The sequence below is a fragment of the Phasianus colchicus genome, chromosome 7 (assembly GCF_987193195.1).
Source record: "Phasianus colchicus chromosome 7, bPhaCol1.hap1.1, whole genome shotgun sequence".
NCBI lineage: Eukaryota > Metazoa > Chordata > Aves > Galliformes > Phasianidae > Phasianus > Phasianus colchicus.
In genome coordinates, this window is record NC_143442.1 from 11,873,156 (window position 1) to 11,893,743 (window position 20,588).

At 42.4% G+C, this 20,588-nt stretch overlaps 1 protein-coding gene across 1 annotated transcript; it reads right to left on the reverse strand.

The window, feature by feature from the left end:
- Positions 1-1,661: 1,661 nt before the first annotated feature.
- Positions 1,662-9,753, reverse strand: TMEM177 (transmembrane protein 177). Its single transcript, XM_031590600.2, has 2 exons — positions 9,173-9,753; positions 1,662-6,974 (listed from the first exon to the last, which is right to left on the reverse strand). Exon 2 carries the CDS (start codon positions 6,958-6,960, stop codon positions 6,028-6,030), a length of 933 nt encoding a protein of 310 aa, XP_031446460.1. The 5' UTR covers positions 6,961-6,974; positions 9,173-9,753; the 3' UTR covers positions 1,662-6,027.
- Between the last annotated feature and the right edge of the window lie 10,835 nt (positions 9,754-20,588).

The following is a 20,588-nucleotide window of genomic DNA, read 5'->3' on the forward strand; positions in this document are numbered from 1 at the left end:
CATAAAATATTATAGCCATTTTTATTCTGTTCAGATTTGCAACACAAACTATGTACTGTGCAAGAAGGTAAGGAAAAACAGACTTTTGCCTTTTCACCTGCTTTGAAGGCTTAAAGCCAACGTGCAAGAGCTGTGTTCATCTACCCACCCACAACTATGTCAGAGCCAGCTTTGCACATGATGCAAGGGAACATTAAGATCAATAAACTGTGATTACAAAAAACTCTCTGGATTTATAACCACCATAAAAAGATGGCTTCAGCATTTCCTATTATAAGGTGACAACATGCTCAATGAAAACTGTATTGATAAAATGTTTGTCTCATTTCTGATTTGACTTTTCCAATACTCAGAACTGCTTTGGTAGATGAAGTGGAAGAACAAGGAAGCAGAGAGGAAAGAAGTGTAAGAGAATGAACACAATTTTCCATATTGCTAAGAAGAATACATATATATATATATATATATATATATATATATATATATATATACACATAAACTTTTGGGAGCACGGGCTTTTATTTTCTTATGGCAACTTCTAACCATCATAGGCATATAATGAATGTCTGAACATTAAGAATTTATGTGTGCTGCCTTAGATGAGCATAATTCTCAACTATTATTAATGAGGAACTACAAAACACACTTCAAGTTTTATGCCTAAATTACATGAAGTTTCCAAAACCCATAAATACATCTGTCTATTGGTATCTACAGAGAATTATATAACACGCTTTTATAACGCAGCCACTGAGGCAGTAGAGCTCAGCCCATTCGAGAGAAGATCTTACAAGGAAAACTTTCTACAGAGTAACTCTTCCTCTGCTCTGTTTTCTAAAATATTTATAGATGCCTCCAGTCTAGTCAGGAAATGGAGAAAAAAAAAGTATAAAAATTGGCATCGTTATTTACAGTGTAGCTTGATCTTAATTTTCAATCTCCCCATTCATTTGTTAAGAATGAATTGAGCTTTGCAATAGTAAAGGAGATTATAGCCTTGTCTTTACTTCCTCATTCATCACATTTCTTTATAGTTACAGTGGAGTAATTTACTAATTTTCACTTCTGGTTACATTCTAGTTTTCATATCACAAATTAAGGCTTCAGTCTCAGACAAAATACAACAATATTGACAGTTTTATTTGTGGTGAAGGGACTTTGCAAAATTCCATTTTTCTCAGGCTGGAAATAAGAGTAGCACAGCCAGTTTGGACCAGCAGAACCAGCATGGCACAGAACTGACACAAGCTGTAACACCAACACAGCTGGTCAACGTCAGTACAAGCACATAATGGCACAACACCAGTTATTATTTCTCAAGCCAGGTTCTATCACCCAACCACAACAGTGCATGAAATTCCCTGCAACCTTCAGGAACAGGGCTTTATGTGTCCTCTTTTAGGGGCTTAGAGAGGACAGCAGCATCTAAAAATTGCCAAATGGCACTAAGATCAAAAGTGAACTAGGTGCCAGTGACTGCAAGCAAGAAATACATATAATGCTAAATTTAAAATGTAATGCTAAATGGAAAATTCAAAAGCAAGGTTATTATTTTTTTTTTTCATAGCCAAAACATGAAGGTTTTTAACCACATTACTTATTTTTCAGTTAGCTAAAGGCATTTTTCCTTGCCAAAAAAAAAAAAAAAAAGTAGTCTAAACCCAATTAAACAAAAGAGAAGTTCAAGATGCTGTGGTCTTTGGCTAGCAAGCACTATGGGAGCAAGTAGGTAGTGCAAATGAAAGTGCAAGTAGCAAGAGAGAACTTAATAAGTTCCTAAATTACATGAATGAGCTGCAGCAGCTTGCAAAGTGAGTCAGCAGAGGCAATTAGAGCAGCAGGGCAAGAGGAAATGCAAAGGAACAGAATACAGCAGCAACAACATTCCCAGTGGAAAATTGTTTCAGCAAACAATAGAAAAATGGCCTGACTTCCAGAGGATGGAATAAAGATCCCCACATACTAGGAAGCATGATTTGATGAGGGCTCTTCCCTTCAAACTCATGCCCCGTTCACATGTGAGCTGCAGCGCACAGAAAGCTCCTGGCTTCTGTGATCGTGGCAACCTCCGTCTGACTGAGGAAACTGAGAGCATTTCTGGAGAATTCTGATGTCAGTTTCACAGCCAGACAGGCTGCCTTATCCAAAAAAGAAAAAAAACGAAAAAAAGAATTTTTCTTTTCAGATGGGAAACACAGACTAATTTCTTGCCATGTTTTAACAATTTTCTTTTCTTTACAGATGTGGCAGATAGAACAGCTTAAGGGTACTCTGTTTTGCTAAACAAACTGATGATACACACTCAATGAAAAAGAAGTTCACCTAATATCCACCAACATCCACATTTCACCTCCTCCAGATTTCACTTGTCTAACAATTCCTAGAGAATCAGGGCACTGTTTTTAAGTCTAGCTGTGACACCAACCAAATTCATTTCCTCTCTTTCTCTGCAAGCATTCTCCCTGCCCTGAAATCTTAGTGATGCCTTCCTACATTAGCATCCCTTTACTTACCAGTGCATTCTGCCTTTCTCAGACACATTTCCAGCTGAGATGAATGAAATCAAGGAGGAACATGGTGCCTGCACACGCAACAGGCTGTCTGCAACTGAATCATGTTTATACTAATGAAATCATCACACCTGCTCCGTGAAGCTTCTAACGAACAAGAGCAGATAACAGTTGCAGGATGTGGCCCAAATACTTGCCTCAGTGCTTGCCAGGCATTGCATTCCCACATAGTGGAGATGCCTGCAGTTGTTTTAGTGATGCCTACAACTGCTGTGCACGGCACTACTCACTCTGGGGTAGATTCTCTGCATTTGTTCCTTTAATGAAAGCTGCCTGTGATTCAGTCAGAGGGCGATGACTCGATTCATACATTTTAATTCACTCCCACCCAAGCCACACTTTGTCACAATGGATGTTTCACAACTGCTACAGAAACTGCAGAGCAGGAGCCCGGCTCCCAGCCTCACTTTCTTCACCACCAGCAGCACACCCTGTAGGGCAGCGGGCTCCAGTCAGCACTCATCGTCCTATCCATCAGGTTCTGGAAGCCACTTTAATGTGAAAAGAGGTGATAACAGTGCTCTGCTGTGATAAGACGTGCTGTTGTCTAAACTGATACTGCGCTTCAATTGAAGCCCTCATAGCAATATCCTGGGCAACCTAATTCACACGCAAGCTAGACAGGGGTTTCACTTCAGCCACTTCTGAAGCTGCTTCTCCCTGTAAGCGACATAAGGAGGCAATTCAAAACTGACTTTAAATCAGATTATTTCTACTATTTGCCTGGCTATAAGAAAATTGCTCTGCTCAGTCCTGCTGTGCTTCTGACAGCTTTACCTTCCTGACCATTAAACAAGCTGAAGGCACCTCCCTGACAAGTAACCATCACTCTTAGTATGGGAAAAGAAAAGCTGCATTTCTCCACGCCAGTGGGAATTCTGAGCAAAGCATCCATGGAGCTCTCATCTCCTGCACCATTATACTTTACAGATTTATGTATCAGCAAACATTTATATAAAAATTATGTTACAAAGACCATTTTCTCTTCAGTTTCTCTAGTTATCTAGAAATTCAGGATAATAGTGTAAGTAAACATGTCAGGGAAACCTCTCTTTAAAGAAGATTGTGTATACATTTAAACTAGTGACTCATTGTGGTCATTTTCTCCTCATACTTCATGCTCTAATCAATTTACTGCACCAGACAGAAAGAAAGCCTCGTTTTTGCAGTCAGTATTCACTTTTATGAGAGTTCATTATTTCATTCACACTCTGGCTTTTATACTTGCTTGGCTGAAACTTCTTATATCAGCCTCCTAGCAATTCCCTTTGCTTTACATTTTATGTTGCTTTTCTGCATGAAAACCTGTACCACATCTGTCTCATCTGAGCACTGTAAGAGAAGCCAGTTACAAACATAACATGCTTCCTGAATTCCTCTGATTTTCAGCTTCAGAACTATTGGAGACTATGACATTATCTGTAAACTGAGTCTGGGCCACTGAATAAACTTGCTTTTCCCCATCATTTTTCTATTTTTGCAATATTGTAAGACTTTGCATGAGTATTTTCATGGCCATATACTTGAGTTTGCAGGATAATTCATGCTTCCCAAAATTATGGGAACTCTTAATTAGCAGTTGTGATTTGGACACTTCTCTGTTGACAGGACTACACTTCCAGATTTCATGGCTGGCTATAGAATAGGAGCTTGACTATACAGAGATCCAGATGTGCAAGCCCTTCGTAAGCACATCTCTTAAGAAGGCAAGAGAGTATATCTCAGAACAACTAGCCTGCAATCCCACGCTGACACCAATGTGCCATGGCAAGTTAAAAGAAGGCTAAATCTGACACAGCACCTACAGATACTTGGAGCTGCTTGGACAACCCAGCTGGAAGAGTAACGCAAAGAGCACAACTGCAAAATCCATTAGCATTACTGGGGCTTTACAGCCTGAGAATGTCAAATAACAGCACAAGCTGCAGGCACCCTGATGAAAAGCAGCAAGGACTGGTTGATTTTTTAAACTAAATTTTGCTTTAAATTGCTACTGCTATAAATCTCAAATAAGGACTCTATTTCCTCTCTGCACTCTTTATGTAGTAGCAACTCCTTAAGCCAAGCAAGTGGGCCAAGTTCTCTCCTGTGTTATTTAATGGAATTCAGACTTAATGGAGTAGCATGAAGATGAATTGAATTCACAGACTACATAAAACAGGAATTATATTCCAGCCTCGAGCCACTACGTTACTAAACCAGCAAAACTCTATCTTGACCTTTTATATTGGATTTACCTGGAAGAAAAGACAAATAAAATTTAGCCTGGAGCTTTGAAAACCTGCAGCCTGAAAGTAAAGTCTCTTTATTCCATGGAACAGGAGATTCTGCCAAACTCTTTCAGAAAGGTCAAGAGAACAATAAACTTATGTCCCACAGCCAGAAAGAACCTAAGAAGCATCTCATGACTTGATGCTTCAAGGACAAACACGAGTGATCAGAGATGGTTCAGAAAAATACCCATCACACAGCAGTAACCCAAACAACTTAAAAGATACAGCTTAAGCAATGTAAAGCAAGACCAGTGCCCCAGCTGTCAGTATATCAACTCTATGTCAATACGTGATCCAAAGCAAAACAGAACTCGGCGATACTTTGAGTAAACATTGACAAGACTTATTATTGTGATGGATAGAGACTTATTTCTTTGACCTTGTCTTTATTCCTTGACATAAAAGTTGACAAAAATCAAGATGTATTTTAAAATGAAACAAAAGCCCTACCAAAGCAAACCGAAATTCCTCTTCTGAACAGCACGATCCCACTTGTGAGAAAACACCCAACTTATGGCAGATGTTGGTTTCATACTCCTGCTGTTGGGACACTCATCCTCACTGCAGTCACAGTGACATCCTGATGAAACTGGATTTAAGCTCCAGGTGTTGTAGTAATCTAGCTGTATTTGTGTAAATGGCAGCGTAATTCACATGCTATACTGAAGAATAGTGATTGTACTGTAAGAATTCACATAGCATAAGAACTTACACAGAACATAAGTGCTGTGTCTCAGTATTTATGTAACTGCATAACACAGACTCCCAGTCATTTCAACATCTTAGGACTGTAACATAGGAAGAATAGCAAAAAACTAAACCCTTGTTTAAATGATAATGATCAACCTCTGTTTGACTTTATCCTTTCCATTTTCCAGCCTGGAACTGGCAGTAAGGGGGAGCAGAACAGCACAAGTTCCAGATTAGCATCTGAGCAGCTCCCTTCCTCAGTGGTCTTGTGATTTAAGATGCTTCAAAAGTGCTCCGTTCTGTGTGCAACTCTTTAATATTTTAAGAGAGAATTCTTTATTCACGGAATGTGCAATAACTCCTTCCAAACTATATGCAAAAATAAACCCCAAAATTCTAATGAAGACACAGGGAAGAAAAAAAAAAAAAAGCAGCACAGCAGTGTTCCAAAGAGAATACATAATTTACAAGCTTAAAATTCAAGCACTCCCTTCCTATGCCTGGAGCTCTTTTAAAATATTAACAATTAAATCTCTTCGGTAAGTGTATGGGGTATACTTTAATCTGAACCAGTGCCTTGGGAAAAGGTTACCACTTGGGGCATATATTTTTGTCCCTTCTTTGCCCATCAGAGCACGAAGAATCCTGTTGCGGGACAGGATTTTGTCATAAAATTCCACCCCACCTTTGGCATAGTCTTTGGATACACTAGCTGCATTTCTGTCAGCCTTGCAGTCCAGGTGATAGGTCATAGCATCATAAGAAATGTAATAGAGGATTAGTCCAGCGGCAGCAATTATGAGGTTACAGATGCTGCGAAGTACCCTGGGGCCAGAATGCAGACCCAGAGCTATCTTTATACCTGTCCCACACAGACACGTACCAGCTAAGCACATTGGAGCCACGGCTGCACTTGCTAACGGGCTGCCATTCTGCAAATACACAACTTCTCTGGCAAGTGCAAACTTCTGTGCTTCAAGTGAAAACGTCAGAGCTTCCTTCAAAGCAACACCTTCATTGCTTTCCCAGTCTACTTTCTTGCCACCAATCACAACAACGTGGTTGACTATTCCTCTTTTATCCTCGATTGTGCTATCAAAATTAGGAGGGATGCCCACCAAAGAACCCGCAGGCAGCCAGGGGATTCCAGCACTGACCGGGTGGAAGCCAGAAGCTGCAAAGGCCTGGTAATTGGTGGACTTCACTGCAGTATCTTGAAGGACATCCTGAAAGACAGCACGGAGCCTCTGAGAAAGCTCAGCTGGCTGCCCATCTGACCAGCACTCGTGCAACAGTTTGAACGTCTGCTCAGGAAATGCATGATAGGAAAGGTTAGCACCAAACAGTCCCACGCAAGAAGTAGCCAACAAGGTGATCTTGTGCTTCTTTAACCAGACAGATGTCTTCCACAGGAACCGCACTCCCATAGTCAAATCCTAACCTGTTTGTAATACAAAAATCAGGAATTAAAGTGTGCTTAAATGGGTCTTGCATTCCTGTAGCGTTTTAAAAACAACGTAAGAAGCAGCAGAGAACAATAACCGATGAAACAAATCTTCATTTACATCAACAAAACACAGAATACTTCAACAGAAGGCAATACTCATTAATTTCGGGACCTCTGAATAACAAAGGATAATTGAAACAAAGAATTAACTTCTCCCTCTCCTCCAGTAAATCAATTCATTGTGGTAAAGCCAATAATAAAGCCACCACGCTTTCTCCTCCCCCAGCAATCAATAGACATTCTGTATTTACCCGATGCACTACTCCTTGCCAGCACAGTCCTACTGCTGCATTCCACTACGGCAACAGACTGCAGATATTAAGGCCAGAAAGAGAAAATAATTAGATGAATCTACCCTAACTTCCTCCACTATATATCTCCAAGAATTTTATTTAGTTACCTCAAAACTAAACTCAGTAACTTGAACTTAACTAAAACATCCCAAATGGAATCATATCTTGATTCAGAAATTTCAAGAGACAGAATTGGCCTTTGGAGTTTCTTCTAATGGATAATCAACTTCAAAATGCAAAGAAAAAGAACAGTACGTCCTTCTTCCAGTTTTTCAGATTTCACCTGCCAGGTTGTGGTTCTGTCTTACTCAGCAAACAGCTATTTTCAAACACCAGCATCCTTTCAGGGGCAACTTTAAAAAAAATTTGTCTGAAATAATTTGTCTGACAAATAATTCAAGCCATTCAGGGCAGAAACTGAGATAGAAACTGTTTCAGGGCAGATGGCTATGTTGTGACTATTCAAATCAGCTGATAAATATAAAGACTTTCCAACCTGCAAGCTCCTTCAGTTCAAGAGTTCTGCTTCCCTTGGGGACTATCAGCTCCTTTTATGGACCAAGCCATATGATGGGTTAGAACCTAGGAGAGCTCTAATCTCTTAAAAAAATCCCAGTGGCTACAAAATCCTCTCCTAAAATGATGCGACTGTAAAGTCATAACAGTTAATAAGTGGTTAATTACTGGTTAATCCAACCCTGCCTGCAGCAAGGGAGTGGAACTAGATGATTTTCAAGGACCCTTCCAACCTAAGCCATTCTATGATTCTATGAATTAGGTGCCTAAATCCAAAAGATATCAGTGACACTTGGGTGCCCGTTCCCATCTGCATTTTGCAATGCTTCATCTCTCAGAGCCTTAACACACGTGCTGGGGAGAATCTTGCTGCAGCTGTTTCAGACACTGCTATTTCCAGCTGTCCTCACGAGAAGCCAAGGTGGCAAAACTGTTTGGATGGAACCACTGAGGCCTCAGTGCAGAGCACCAACAAAGCTGGGTTTTGCTGAGCTGCTGGGCTTTGTACCGCAGCAGCTGAAACTTTGCTCTTTTCTTCCACTCAGGCTGAACAATACCCTCCCTCAAAGGGTAAAGCGGACAAGTGGGGGCTGTAACATCACAAACCAGCACTGTGTGATGTGCCGGGATACAGCAGCCATAATCAACAGCAAATGGGTATCAATCATAGGGGTGCAGAAAGGGATTAAATTAAAGGCGGTGTTTTAATGATAGGTTAGTACAACTCCTTCCTGTGAAATCTTTTCAAACCGTAAATTCACCAGAAGAACCCTTGAATGTTTATACTGCACCACTCACTCACTGAGTGCTTAACAGAAACAACGATGCATGTAAGTATACAATCATTACACTTGCAGTGCTCAGTATAACAACTAGTGGCATTCTAACACACCGCAGAGGACTGGAGGTGCTGATTTGCTTGACAAAATTATTTAAGAAAAACACTCCAAAGCACTGAAAGCTTGGCTGAAAACCCACTTTTGGGAGAAAACATCCTCGGCAGTGGAGCTAAAAGCAGAAAATGGTAATATTAAATACAAAGGATTCCCTGGGAGTTAACGACCTCTTGGCAAAGGCAGACTGGTAGGTGGATCTGGTGGGAAGGCTGTGCCATTATAGGGAGGGCCAGTCCCGGCTGGATGACAGCCTACCATCCTGCCACGCACCCAGTGCAACCAGTAATCAGTTTGCGTGGTGGTCAGCGTCCATGAGAAGATAAGAGGAAGAAACACCCCCAGGCTCTGTCAGCACCCAGCCGCCCCAGGCTCAGAGCGCACACCACCACCGCAGGCACGTGGTATTCTTAACCTCTGTGCAACTTACTCGTAAGGAAGGCAAGCAGGAGCCACGTGGCGATTTATAGCGGAGCACACCCCGCAAACTCTGACTTAACTGCCTGAATTCTGATGAAGCCACACCACGATTTATAGGCCTGTCTCCCTCAAGAGCTGAAATACTCTATGCCACTGCGTGCACGCGTATGGACAAATTCATGAGAACGAGGATTTCAGCTGCAAAGCAGGCCGGGGCCGGAGCCGGCCGAGAAGCCGTTCCCTCTCCCTCCCGTCCCGCAGAAGCCCGGTGACCGCTCCGCTCCGCGCCCAGCTCCAGCGGTGCCCTGGTGCCGGCAGTCCGCCCCGACGGCAGCGAAAGAGCAGCACCGCCGCTCCCGCACCTACCGGGGCTGCCGCACCGCGGCCGCAGCCGAGGCGGGGCTCCGACGGGCGGAAGAGGAAGGGGCGGGCGATGGGGCTCGTCTTCTTAACGGAGCGTTTTAAAGCTAGAACGTCCACCCCCTTCCCCTCTGCGCCGCGTGCCGTGCTGCATGGCTTGGCTACCGCAGGCGCCGTGCCCCGGGTCGTGCCGCCTCCCCGCCCCCCGAAGCCCAGAAACCCGCAGCAGCTGCCGCAGGGCCACGGTGCCAGCTGGAAGAGCTGCAGGCGTGGGGACAGCTGTGCCAGCCGCATCCGGCTCGGCCCGAGCCTGGTGTGGTGTCAGCACGCGGTGCAGAGGCGTTTTGTGTGAGAGAAACGTTCCCCTCATTTCAGAAATTAAAGTCACCGTTTCATGCAGAATTCTTCAAGTTTTGGGCAGCTGAGGTTTGCAGCTCAGAAACGTCAGCTGTGTGCTGTGACAGCAACGGGGAAAACTGTGTGTCGTTGGGGTTTTAATATGTGTCCTTGTGTTTCAGTGTTACAGCTGCATGGGTTAATCCTGCTTAAATCCCCTCTTTATACACCATTAACAGAGCCCAGCTGCTGCAGAAACAACGCAGGGCCAAAAGGTGATGGAAGAGCAGACGATCAGGATGAGGGCTGAGGTCCCCTGGTTTGGTCAGTGCAGAGAAGACCAATTTTGAATTTTGGCTTGAGATCTATCTTCAGATAAAAGGGTTGAGACTGTGAACTTCAGAGCTTTCATTCGAATTGTAATATTCTGCTACAATTTCTATGAAAGTCCCCTAATAAACATATCACTCTCATCTTTTTCCTGCTCAGTGATCTCCTGCTGGTCCCCAGCATTATAGAAATGCTAGTGCTACACAGACCCAGCTGCCCAGGCCTAGCCAGCTTATCTCCTTACCTGAACAGAGACTATTGATGGCATCCTTGGTTTTAACTCCCAATTAGGCAAGTTGCTAACTGCTAAGAAAACACCCTTCTTTGTGAGAGGACTCTGTTCTAGCCTTAGGTTATAGTTTTATGCAGAATGGCAGGACAGATTAGCAGTTTGCTGCCACCCAAAGGGAGAAGTCAGAGAAAAGATCTTACCTTCCCCACATCTTTCTCCCTCTGAACCTCACTTTTTGCCAGGTCTGGCATTCATCAGACCTTTTCATGACCTGCTTTTAACTCACTGTCAGCAGGAAACTTCTCATAGTGAAAACAAACAAAAAAAGCAACCTCAATCATTTTCTACTAGTTACTAACTTGAATGGGATCATGGAAAAGTCTGAAGAGTGCCAAGGCTCTAATAAAGTGAGAGGCAGCCGGCAAAAAAAGGAAAGTGGAGCTTCATCTTCCCCTTTATCAGCAGAGAACTTTAATAGCCGTGGGTCTGCAGCCTCAGCGTGAAATTCCATTATCTGCCAAAACTTATCATCTGTAAATAGGTACTGACACTCATCCTCCATGCAGAAGTACAAAGGAAAAGTGCGGATGAGGAGGGACCGCTTTGGACTGTACTCCACACTAATTCAGACACACTGATGATGGATTTTGAAAGCCTGCTTATTGCTAGGACTCACTTACTCTAGTGGAGAATTTGGATAAATGTTTGGATTGGTTTGTACTTTCTGAAAGGTGCCTTTCCCAGCTGATGTCTAGAGGCCAATGATTTCTCATGCAAATACACACGGTATTTGTTCAGTTTGCATTAATAGTGTAGGTTCTTTTAAATGCTTCATCATAAACGTGATTATGGAGAGTAGAGATCGCAGCTTTTCTAAGCACCAGGCTGACACAATTCTGGTTTTAAGAAGCAGCTGCGACAGGATGGGAGATGAAAGAACGGAATGCAGCCTACGTCTGTTGTATAAGCAACTCGAAGTCGGGGAGTAAGGGATACAGGCCGCTTTTAAATTAGCCTGCTAGGTGGTGCTACAGGACATGTTCTAAGTTAGTCGTTCACAAACAGCGGCTCTGCCTGAAGTTTTACCAGAATAAATATCTACTCCTATCATTATCTGCCTCTATAATTTACAGTTTTGTAAGAAAAGCCCTATTGCTGCATTAGCAAAAAGGTTGATTTTTTTAAGTACAGAACTGAAAGCCACTGACTTCAGTATCTCTTAATGCATGTGTGCTCTCACAGTCTCCCCTGCATATGTGATCTTCAAAGTAAAAAAAAATGGTCCATCAGTGAATCCACCAATCTGAAAGAGATATTTCTTCCCATAATCCCTTATTCCCTTCTGGAGTCTGTTTATCTGCCCTCTTATACAGGCTTTGAGGTCATCCTGCCTCCAGACAAACTGTAATGGGGAGCAACATGAAGAGCTGTGCAATGCTAGCCCAGTTTCATGCAATGTGGTGTGTCACAAACACTTCTTCCTGTAATTCAGTTTCTGTAGGTGTTGTCAGATGGAGCACACACTGCAGGATTGTGGGACTGGGGAAATGTAGTGCAAGTATGACAGTAGAGTAACATCGACAGCAGAAAGAGAGAGATGAGTTTGCAGAGCAAGCATCATCTGCTAATTATTTACAGAACCAGCCTTGAAAAACAAGGGACTGGGCAGTATGGACATTAGGGGATTCTACAAAATTGTATTTCAAAATAAAGAGGAAGATGGAGAAATTGTTTGATGAATAACACAGGAAACAGTAGAGCACGAGAGGTTCCTGCATTGAGATGTGGTAGAAGATCTGGGGAAGATCTTGTCATGGAGGAAGGGTGTGATATGACAGCTTGGTTTTTTTTGCAGCTACCTTGCCTGCCTTTCCACGTCACTAAGTGTGGTGCTTCAGCAATGGTTTGGGGGACACACGAGGAGCAGTGCAAGGCCCTTAAACAAAAGAAGTATGTAGACTGTACCTGTGTTGAAGTGGCTTACAATGACTCATGCTGGAAGTACTTTCAGTTAAAAGACAGCAGAGAGTGCACTGAAAACTGACATATTAAGTGCACGTTAAGGTTCTTGACAAGTGTTGAGGTCAAGACTTCATAGTTAAATGGTCTTCTTATTTCACTAGTGGGAAAGAAAAGCTTGTGGCAAAATGGCTTTCCAGTCTATCTGTCTGAGCAAGCTGCACATGTTGTAGCTAATAGCAAAGTGATGGTGGGACTGAAGTGTACAAAGGGTTGAGCAGGAGCACAAAGGTGCAGCTGCAGAGATCTCAGCAGTTTCAGTTCCTCTGGAGACCTCAGCAATTTCAGTTGGTGAAGAAGGAAGATATCAGCCAATGCTGAGGATGTGTCTTTGCATGTCCCACCCCCACTGTTCCTCTTATAGTTAAATCCCAAATGATCTAGTGCGAGCTCGTAACTGAGCTTAACCTAGCAATAAACAAAATTCATAACTTTGAAGTGATGAGGTAAACTTAGCATTCATACTCTCTGGCTGATGTGGGGGACAGGAGACAGCTGTACTCTAGGATTTTGCTACGTGCTCAAATAGCACAGGTTAGAACCCACATTTTCTCTTCCATCAAGGATTGGCAGGAATGCCAAAAGCTTTGCCAGTGTCATGCTGATAATCAAAGCCACATGCAAAAAGTAGTTGGACAAAAAGTTCCCTGTCTCCTTGTTAAGCCTTTCCTGTAGAAAAAGACTATCCATTCCCAACTCTTTATCTTATTCCTTGAAAATAAATACGTAGCTTGTACTACCTTCTCAGGGACAGTGATGTGTAGGAAAAAAGGAGCACTGAGAAACACAACTGTGGGAATAGAATAAAGAATCACATTTCTAGTCTCACACAAAGCCTTCAGACTCCAGTATTCAAGAATGAGTAAAAACATGACGGAGTCATTGAAATGGGCAAGTACATAGATCAAAAAACATCAGCAAGTCTTCAGGGGGGCTGGGAAGATATTTCTTTTTCTCCCATATACAACAGCTTAGAATTGGTTGGGGATCAAAAGCTATTTTAGAAGGCAGCAAAGAGGCTGTGAGGCACTGGGCCAGTTACATGGCACTGAGTTGTTTTCACTCAAACACTGTTGGCATTATATTTGGAAATATTCCTCTGCTGGTCCAGATCTAGTTAAAACTCAGGCAGATTCTTTGTGGGAAAGGGAAAACATGCATATAATCATGTTTTTATTGCTTAGCTTCTGCATTTTCAGATTCTGGGACCAAACATACCAGCTCCTTCAGCTCTGACCGTAGTTAACAGAAGTAGAAAGGTTGATGATAAAGTATTCTGCATAATCAAAACTCCCAAACTGATCTGAATGTACATTGCAATTTCTGCTGCAGGTAACAGGCATGGATCCAGGTAAATATAGTTGCTGATGGAAAATTTGGATACTGGCAGCAGAGAACTGAGAAGGAAAGCCACTTGCAGATTCTGGCCAAATCAATTCATGCTGAACTCCATGGTCTTGCAAATAGACTGTTGCTATTTAAAACTGCTTCAGATCTATCCACGTTGTGCAGACAGATGCTATACCATATTGTATTTTAAAAGGCATTAGGCTCTAGTCATGTCACAGACATCATCATGATACCATTTGGCAAAATCAGAGCAAAACTCAGAAACATAAGTTGATTGTCTAGCCTGGGATTTCCTGTCGGTGCATATGAGCCATACTTGCTGTATCCAGGACAATTGCACATTGTCTGTAGCAGATAGAATCTTTATCTTCAAGAGCTCTGGTTCTGCAATTAGCTAGCTGTAGTGAGGTACCTATAGTGAATTAGAATGTCACATATCTTCACAATACAACTACTTAGTGCCATTTCCCTTCAGAATTAGAAGCAGCCCATCTTTGGGAGGGAAGGATGCTGTTTCTCAAAGGCAATACTATAATAATTAACAGAGTTAATCATAATTATCTAGTCTCCATAATAATTACCCTTCCTGATACCCTTACTCTGAAATCAATGATATTTAACAGGAAGAAGAAATTGGGAATATGTCAGTAAGTCAGTCAGCCCAGGGAGTCACCAGGCACTGCTCTGCACTGAAAAGACTTCACCAACACTGTGACTTCCCATCACTGCAAGTGTATTTTCCTATCTCATTAGTAACTGTGGAAGGTACAAACAGGATGTAGGCTGTTCATGCAGGAGAGGGGTGGGGAACAAAGGCTTTGTGGACTAGGTCATTGGATTCCATTTTGGAGCAAAACTATGAAATGTTTATAATCCCAGTCCAGGGGCTGACTTGATCCTGACTCTTGCTGCTGTTACTGGGAGGCAGAGCATAACTGAATTCAGAGAATTTCTCTTCTGTGGAACTACCATGAAGGGGATTAGTCTTAATTACTGTATGCTATGCTAACAGTAAAGATCAGATTGTACCAGCAGAAGCTGGATGAAGGAAGTCAGATCAGAGATGCCATAATATCTTCTGTGACAATTCTTTATTTGAAGCCTACAAAAACAGTATGTGCTTCTGGCACAAGCACAGCCCACCCAATCCAGCCAAGACGACACCGCAGCTCTGGGGCAGGGTTATCAATAGAAGTATGTGGATTAAATGCAGAGGAAATGCAATGTAACAGTAAAGAGGGAGCTCCTTGGAACATACTGAGTTCACAGAAACCCCCTTGATTTAAGTCTTGTCTCATTCAGAGATGTAGCTGAACACAGATCCACATCTGTATGATCTAGGGAAATCAAATTCATGCTGATAGTAGTAGTGAAAGATACATTCTATTAAAGCAGGAATCATTTTCTGTTTCCACTAAAAATCCAACATTTTCTTAAACAAAAAAATTAATCACGAGAAGATGGATTGTGACCCAGAGTTTTTTCTTGGACAGTGCATTTAACTGAAGGAAAAGGGCAGCTTCTGTGTGGGAGCAGATTCAAGTCTTCTCTTTCTTCTAAAGCAGACGTCTGGCTCACTAACAAGATCTCTCACTCCCCTAAGACTCCCCCAAAGTAATTACGTGATTCCTCTCAAGATCCAGTCCACCTCAGTTTTGTTTCCTTTCAACATGCATATCCGATAAGCATTAAGAATCATTTCTAAGGATGTGATGTGTGGCTAATTAGTCATTTTAAGCAAAGATCAAGAGCGTATATGCTAAACTTGCATGTTTAGTATTGTTAGTATAGGAGAAAAAAATCTACTAAAATCCCCAAACCTAAAAACCCCGATAGCAGTAACCACAGGGACAAAATAGTGCTGGCTCACCTTCTGCCCCATCTCAGGAAACCAACACTGCAAGGTTCATCCTGGTCCTTTTGTCTTTTCTTTGTCCCTGCTATTATCTGCAATATATCTTGTTTGTTTGTTGTTGGTTTTTTTTCCTGCAAAGCTGCCTATGGTGCAAAATGTGGGCAGTGTGCAATCTGAGAAAAAGATGCTCATTGCACAGCAGATGCCAAAATTAACAGATCAGAATGTTAACGAGGAGATTATTGATTTCTTTTCCAGTAGGACTGCGGGGACTAAGTTAATACACATGGAAATAGGGGAAAAATAAATAGAGCAACCAACTTTGTCTTTGTAGGAGTTCATCCATTTATAAACGGGTGTAATAAAACTTGGCTAAAATGGACAAAAAAAGCTTTCCAACTGACAGCAGTGGCTGAGTACTGCCTTTACCCTGCCAGGGACTTCAGGAGCAATCTAGAGAGCCTCTGTCTCTTGCCTGAAAGTCTACTCAGTCCCTGCTGCCCACAAATACTATTTAGCGTCCAGTTGCAAGGTTTGTTTTGATTACACATGCTAGCAGTCAGCCTGTGACTAAATGGTTATTGGCAAAGGTGTTGAACAAAAGCCTAAAAGAAATGGAAATATTTATTTGACGCTATTGGGCTTTGGATCAGAGATAAAAAGAATCAAACATCTCAAGTAAATAAGGCAAAATTTCAGGTTTCGTCCAATCTCTTTTAATTGGAGGTGATCATCAGGGTTGTTCAGCTGCTAGATGCTGTTAAATGCTATCTCAGGCTGTGCTAATTAGAGGAGATTTTTGAAAAGCATCGGAGAAAAAAAACCACAAAGTACATTTGTGTTGACATAATCAGTTCTGGATAAACAGTGCATAGAGCAACTTCAATTCAAAATCTTTTCTTGACTGGAGCTCACTAGGATTGCATGTGCTATTTGGTTCCTGATGTTTGATGATGCCAAGCTAAGTGGCACAGTTGGCACAATAGAAGGGAGAGACACCCTCCAGAGGGACCCGGACATGCTCAAAAAGTGTGTATATGAGAATCTAATGAGGTTTTTTTATAAGGCCAAGTGCAAGGTGTGGCACTTGGGCTGAGGCAATCCCAGATACGAGTACAGACTGAAAGATGAACTCCTGAAGAGCAGCCCTGAGGAGAAGGACTTTTGACAGTAGCTCAGGGCTTCGTACAGCAGCCACATGAGTTCAGGGCTCTGTCCCCAGCCATTTTTCACCTCAGAGCCGAGTCTGGTCAAGCTCCCTGGGAAGAGCTGCTGAACAGACCTTTCTTGAATCCTTTCCACTCGTCCTTTGCCCAGAGCCCCTCCGCTTCCAAGTATGATGAGGAAATCTTTATCTTCAGCAGCTTTGTCTGGGAACTGTTACCTTTTGTAATGTTTAATTTTTCTCTACTCAAATTGTTTTCCATTTGAATTTAAACTTAGCTGTATGACTGCAGAGAGTTTCTCTGTAGCGTGCAACAAAACTCCCACTCCTCTTTCATCCTTTAATATTTGCACAACAGCAACACCTGGAAAGCAGAACCTGAGCCGTTTTGATCCAGGAGCGTCACTTATTTCTGTAAGAGCAGCCTGCAGTATTATGTAAAGAGTGACTCTATTCTTGACTGCACAGATGACACAACATATCTCATTTAATTTGCAGGCTTAATGCTTCACAAACTGTATTTTCCTCCAGGAAATGCTGTGGAAAAATGTCAGAGTAGAAAGCCATGTTCCCATACTCTGTTTTCTGAAGCTTTGTGCTAACCCAGAAAGCTTCTCCTGCCCAACTAAGACCTCCAGTTCACTATAAATCAGTTCTTTACAGCTCTGGATCCCTCCAGATCTTATGCAAAACATCTCTATTTGACAAAGGGCAAATCGGTTGCAGGAGATTCTTCTGATTTTGCACTGTACTCAGGTAGTCATTATCAGAAGGTTCATCCAACCACTGGTAAAATACTGAAATAAAGTTATGGCAGATCCTAAAAATGGCCACTTGGTTTAGGAAAACAAAACATCACCATGTTCTGCCTAAACACAGTTATACAAATAACTGAATTTAGAAGCTTGAGCAGAAGAATTGGGCCCATGGCCTCCAGAGGTCCCTTCCAACCTCAGCCGTCTGCGATTTTGTGGTTAGCAAGTCCAAAGTGAAAAAAGGTCCTCCATCCACCATCCTGCTGCTGTTTTACAGTACTTTGCACAGTACGGCTGCATGGCTGAGTGCAGGCACCTGCTTTGTACCCACTTTGAAGGACCTTTAGTAACTGTGAGTACTGAACCCAGATAGGAGCTCCCAGTTCTGTCTGGAGGAACTGAACATTGTAAGGAGAAATCCTGAGGCAGAGCATGCGACGTTCTCTCACAGAGATCACCACACCATGCTGTTATGTGTGCTTTGTGTGACTGAACTTCATGTAACTGAAAGCATAATCATTATCTGAGAACGTTCTGGGTACAGTAAGTCCTTCTGCAAACTTCTACCCAGTGAATTGCTTATGAAACAGCGAGGTGCCCACTGTGAATGCAACCATCTGACTTCTGCCAGCAGCCCTGCTATTTCAGTGCTAGCCTTCAAGGATGTGACTAGCACAGAGGAATAGCTTAGAGAAAAGCCCATCTCACCCCACTTAGCACAGGGAGCTTTCCTTATGCTTTAGCAGCTTGGTCACGCCACATCCTACATGCATGAAACTCAACTCACAGTCCAAGCAGAAGAACAGAAGCACACCCAGCATTTCTTTAGCAGCCTATCTCAAACCCAAAATGAAACCTACCTGAACATCCCACCAGCTAATTGAGTTTACTGACCTAGCTTTAACAAACCCTCAAGTCGATGAGGTGTTGAAGATGCACTTCATTAATCCTCTGCTTCATCTCCCACAGCACAGTCCTCACAAGCGAGAAAGGACAGGCACACTTTGAAGACATTAAGCTACAAGCTGTTTGCAGACAAATTTTCTCTCTTCCTCCAAACAGAGTATATGCCCGGATTTCAATGACCACATCTCTTTTTCCTGCCAGCAGCTTCTGGGGGTAGCTCCCAGCATGGGGCAGAAGTGGTTTAGAGCAGGGGGTAACAGCCTGTGCTCTTTGGCAGAAGGATGCTGCCCCAGCCCAGAGGCTGATGTCCTGCATCACTGGTTGATGACGTGCTTGTGGGAAGGTGTGGGGAAACAGCTCTGCATGCACAGCCTCTGCACACAGGGAACCCAGTTAGGGCCTGGAAACCACAAAAACCTGGTGAACCAGAGCATGAGCCAACACTTGATTAGAAAATGCTTTCTGCAACATATTTCTTATAGCTCAGCTACAAACTCAAGTTTTTTTAGCATAACTCCTGGGTATTATATGGCAATCTGCATGCTTCCAATCCCAGAGTTTCATAGGAGATGTTCTGTGAAGATGTTGCCATAAAATGAGATCACCTGCCCTCTTCGTGTCTCCACTGAAAGATTCAAGTTTGTGAGCTTCACCCAGTTTCATTCACCAGGAACTTTCTGAATGCTGAGTCTCATGAAACATTTGTGTAAGCTTAGATTAAAAAAACAACAACAACACAACGGTAAAACCCTATGCCAAGGAAACTGAGAAGAAAACAAACAATTAGAACATAGAGGGCTTGACTTTTTCCCTTCAGTGAAACAACAGAGTCACTTTAATAATTAAGCAGTTTCATAATGTTTGGAGAGGGAAATGAAAGTTTATTGTTTCTGCTGTCTCTGTAAAGGCACAGGGTAAAGCGTGGGGACTTGCAGAGTACAAGACAGTGAAGGGAAGGAAGACAAAAAAGTGATGGTGTGATGGGGGCAAAAGATAAATCAAATTCCCTGGATAATATTTACAGTGCTGCAGTGGGAGCTTGGCTAAGGAAGGAATGAGGCAGGATATTTTTGCATGCAGGGAACTTGGGTGAGCACATACTAGATTGTGGTTAAAGAGAGACCCTTCAAGCTTGACCCAGTGGAAGCTGCACTGTGTAATTCTGACTCATATTTTAGGATCACTCATGCTAGAATTTAAATCAATGGAAATTTTTTTTCTGACATGATCTTGCTAAATTATGATTCCCTTGGAGAATACAGGAAAAGTTAATTAGGGTAAAAGTTAACTGGTGACTATTAAAAGGCTCAAAATTTGGCCTCTGAAAGCAAGCAGTCACATCTGCCCCTCAGAAGAAGTATGCGAATTGGGAGCAACACATTTATTTAATTTCTTTAGACAGATGTGTACTTGAATTAAACTCCCTCCAAGTTGGGAGGATTGTTCTGCATTTGTATCTACACAAAACAAAGAAGAATTTGATTCAAGACATACAGAGCTAAGAGATTTGAACTCTGCCAGTTCCTACAAAGTGTTGAAATTGATATGGTATGTCTGGAATTGATTTTTCCTTGGATGCTGCAGACAGATCTGAGAGATGTGTTGGTGGCTGCTTTATAAATGAAGGAGTGACTGTAAGGTTACAGAAAGCCGGTTTGTTCCTGAAGCATTTGGAAACAAAGAGGAAAAGAGAAATCCAAAGTATGAGCTGCAGATAGAACGCCAGACAAGAAATAGACAGAGCCAGCACTGACAGCTTTGGAGGAAATGTAAAAGTTAGTGGGAGTACCATACTGCTCAATATCTGATGGGTGGGGAAGGAATGAAATCATCCAGACCCCAAGAAATAATGGAGGGAATTTAAAATTTCTCAAGCTTTGCATTCGTTACTGTAATTTCAAGTTTTTTTGGATAGTCTGATTAGAGCAACTACAGCCAAAGTACAGAAGTACAACTATTTCATTTTCAGTAAAAGTGAAGGCAGATCCCAACAAGTTATCTGTCTGGAGAGCTGGGGGTTGGATGGTCAGATGCATCTCAGGGCCTACTCTGCTAGAGTTTTGTAAGCAAGCCCAGGATATGGGTAAGCAATCCATCTATTATCTTTGTGTTATTATA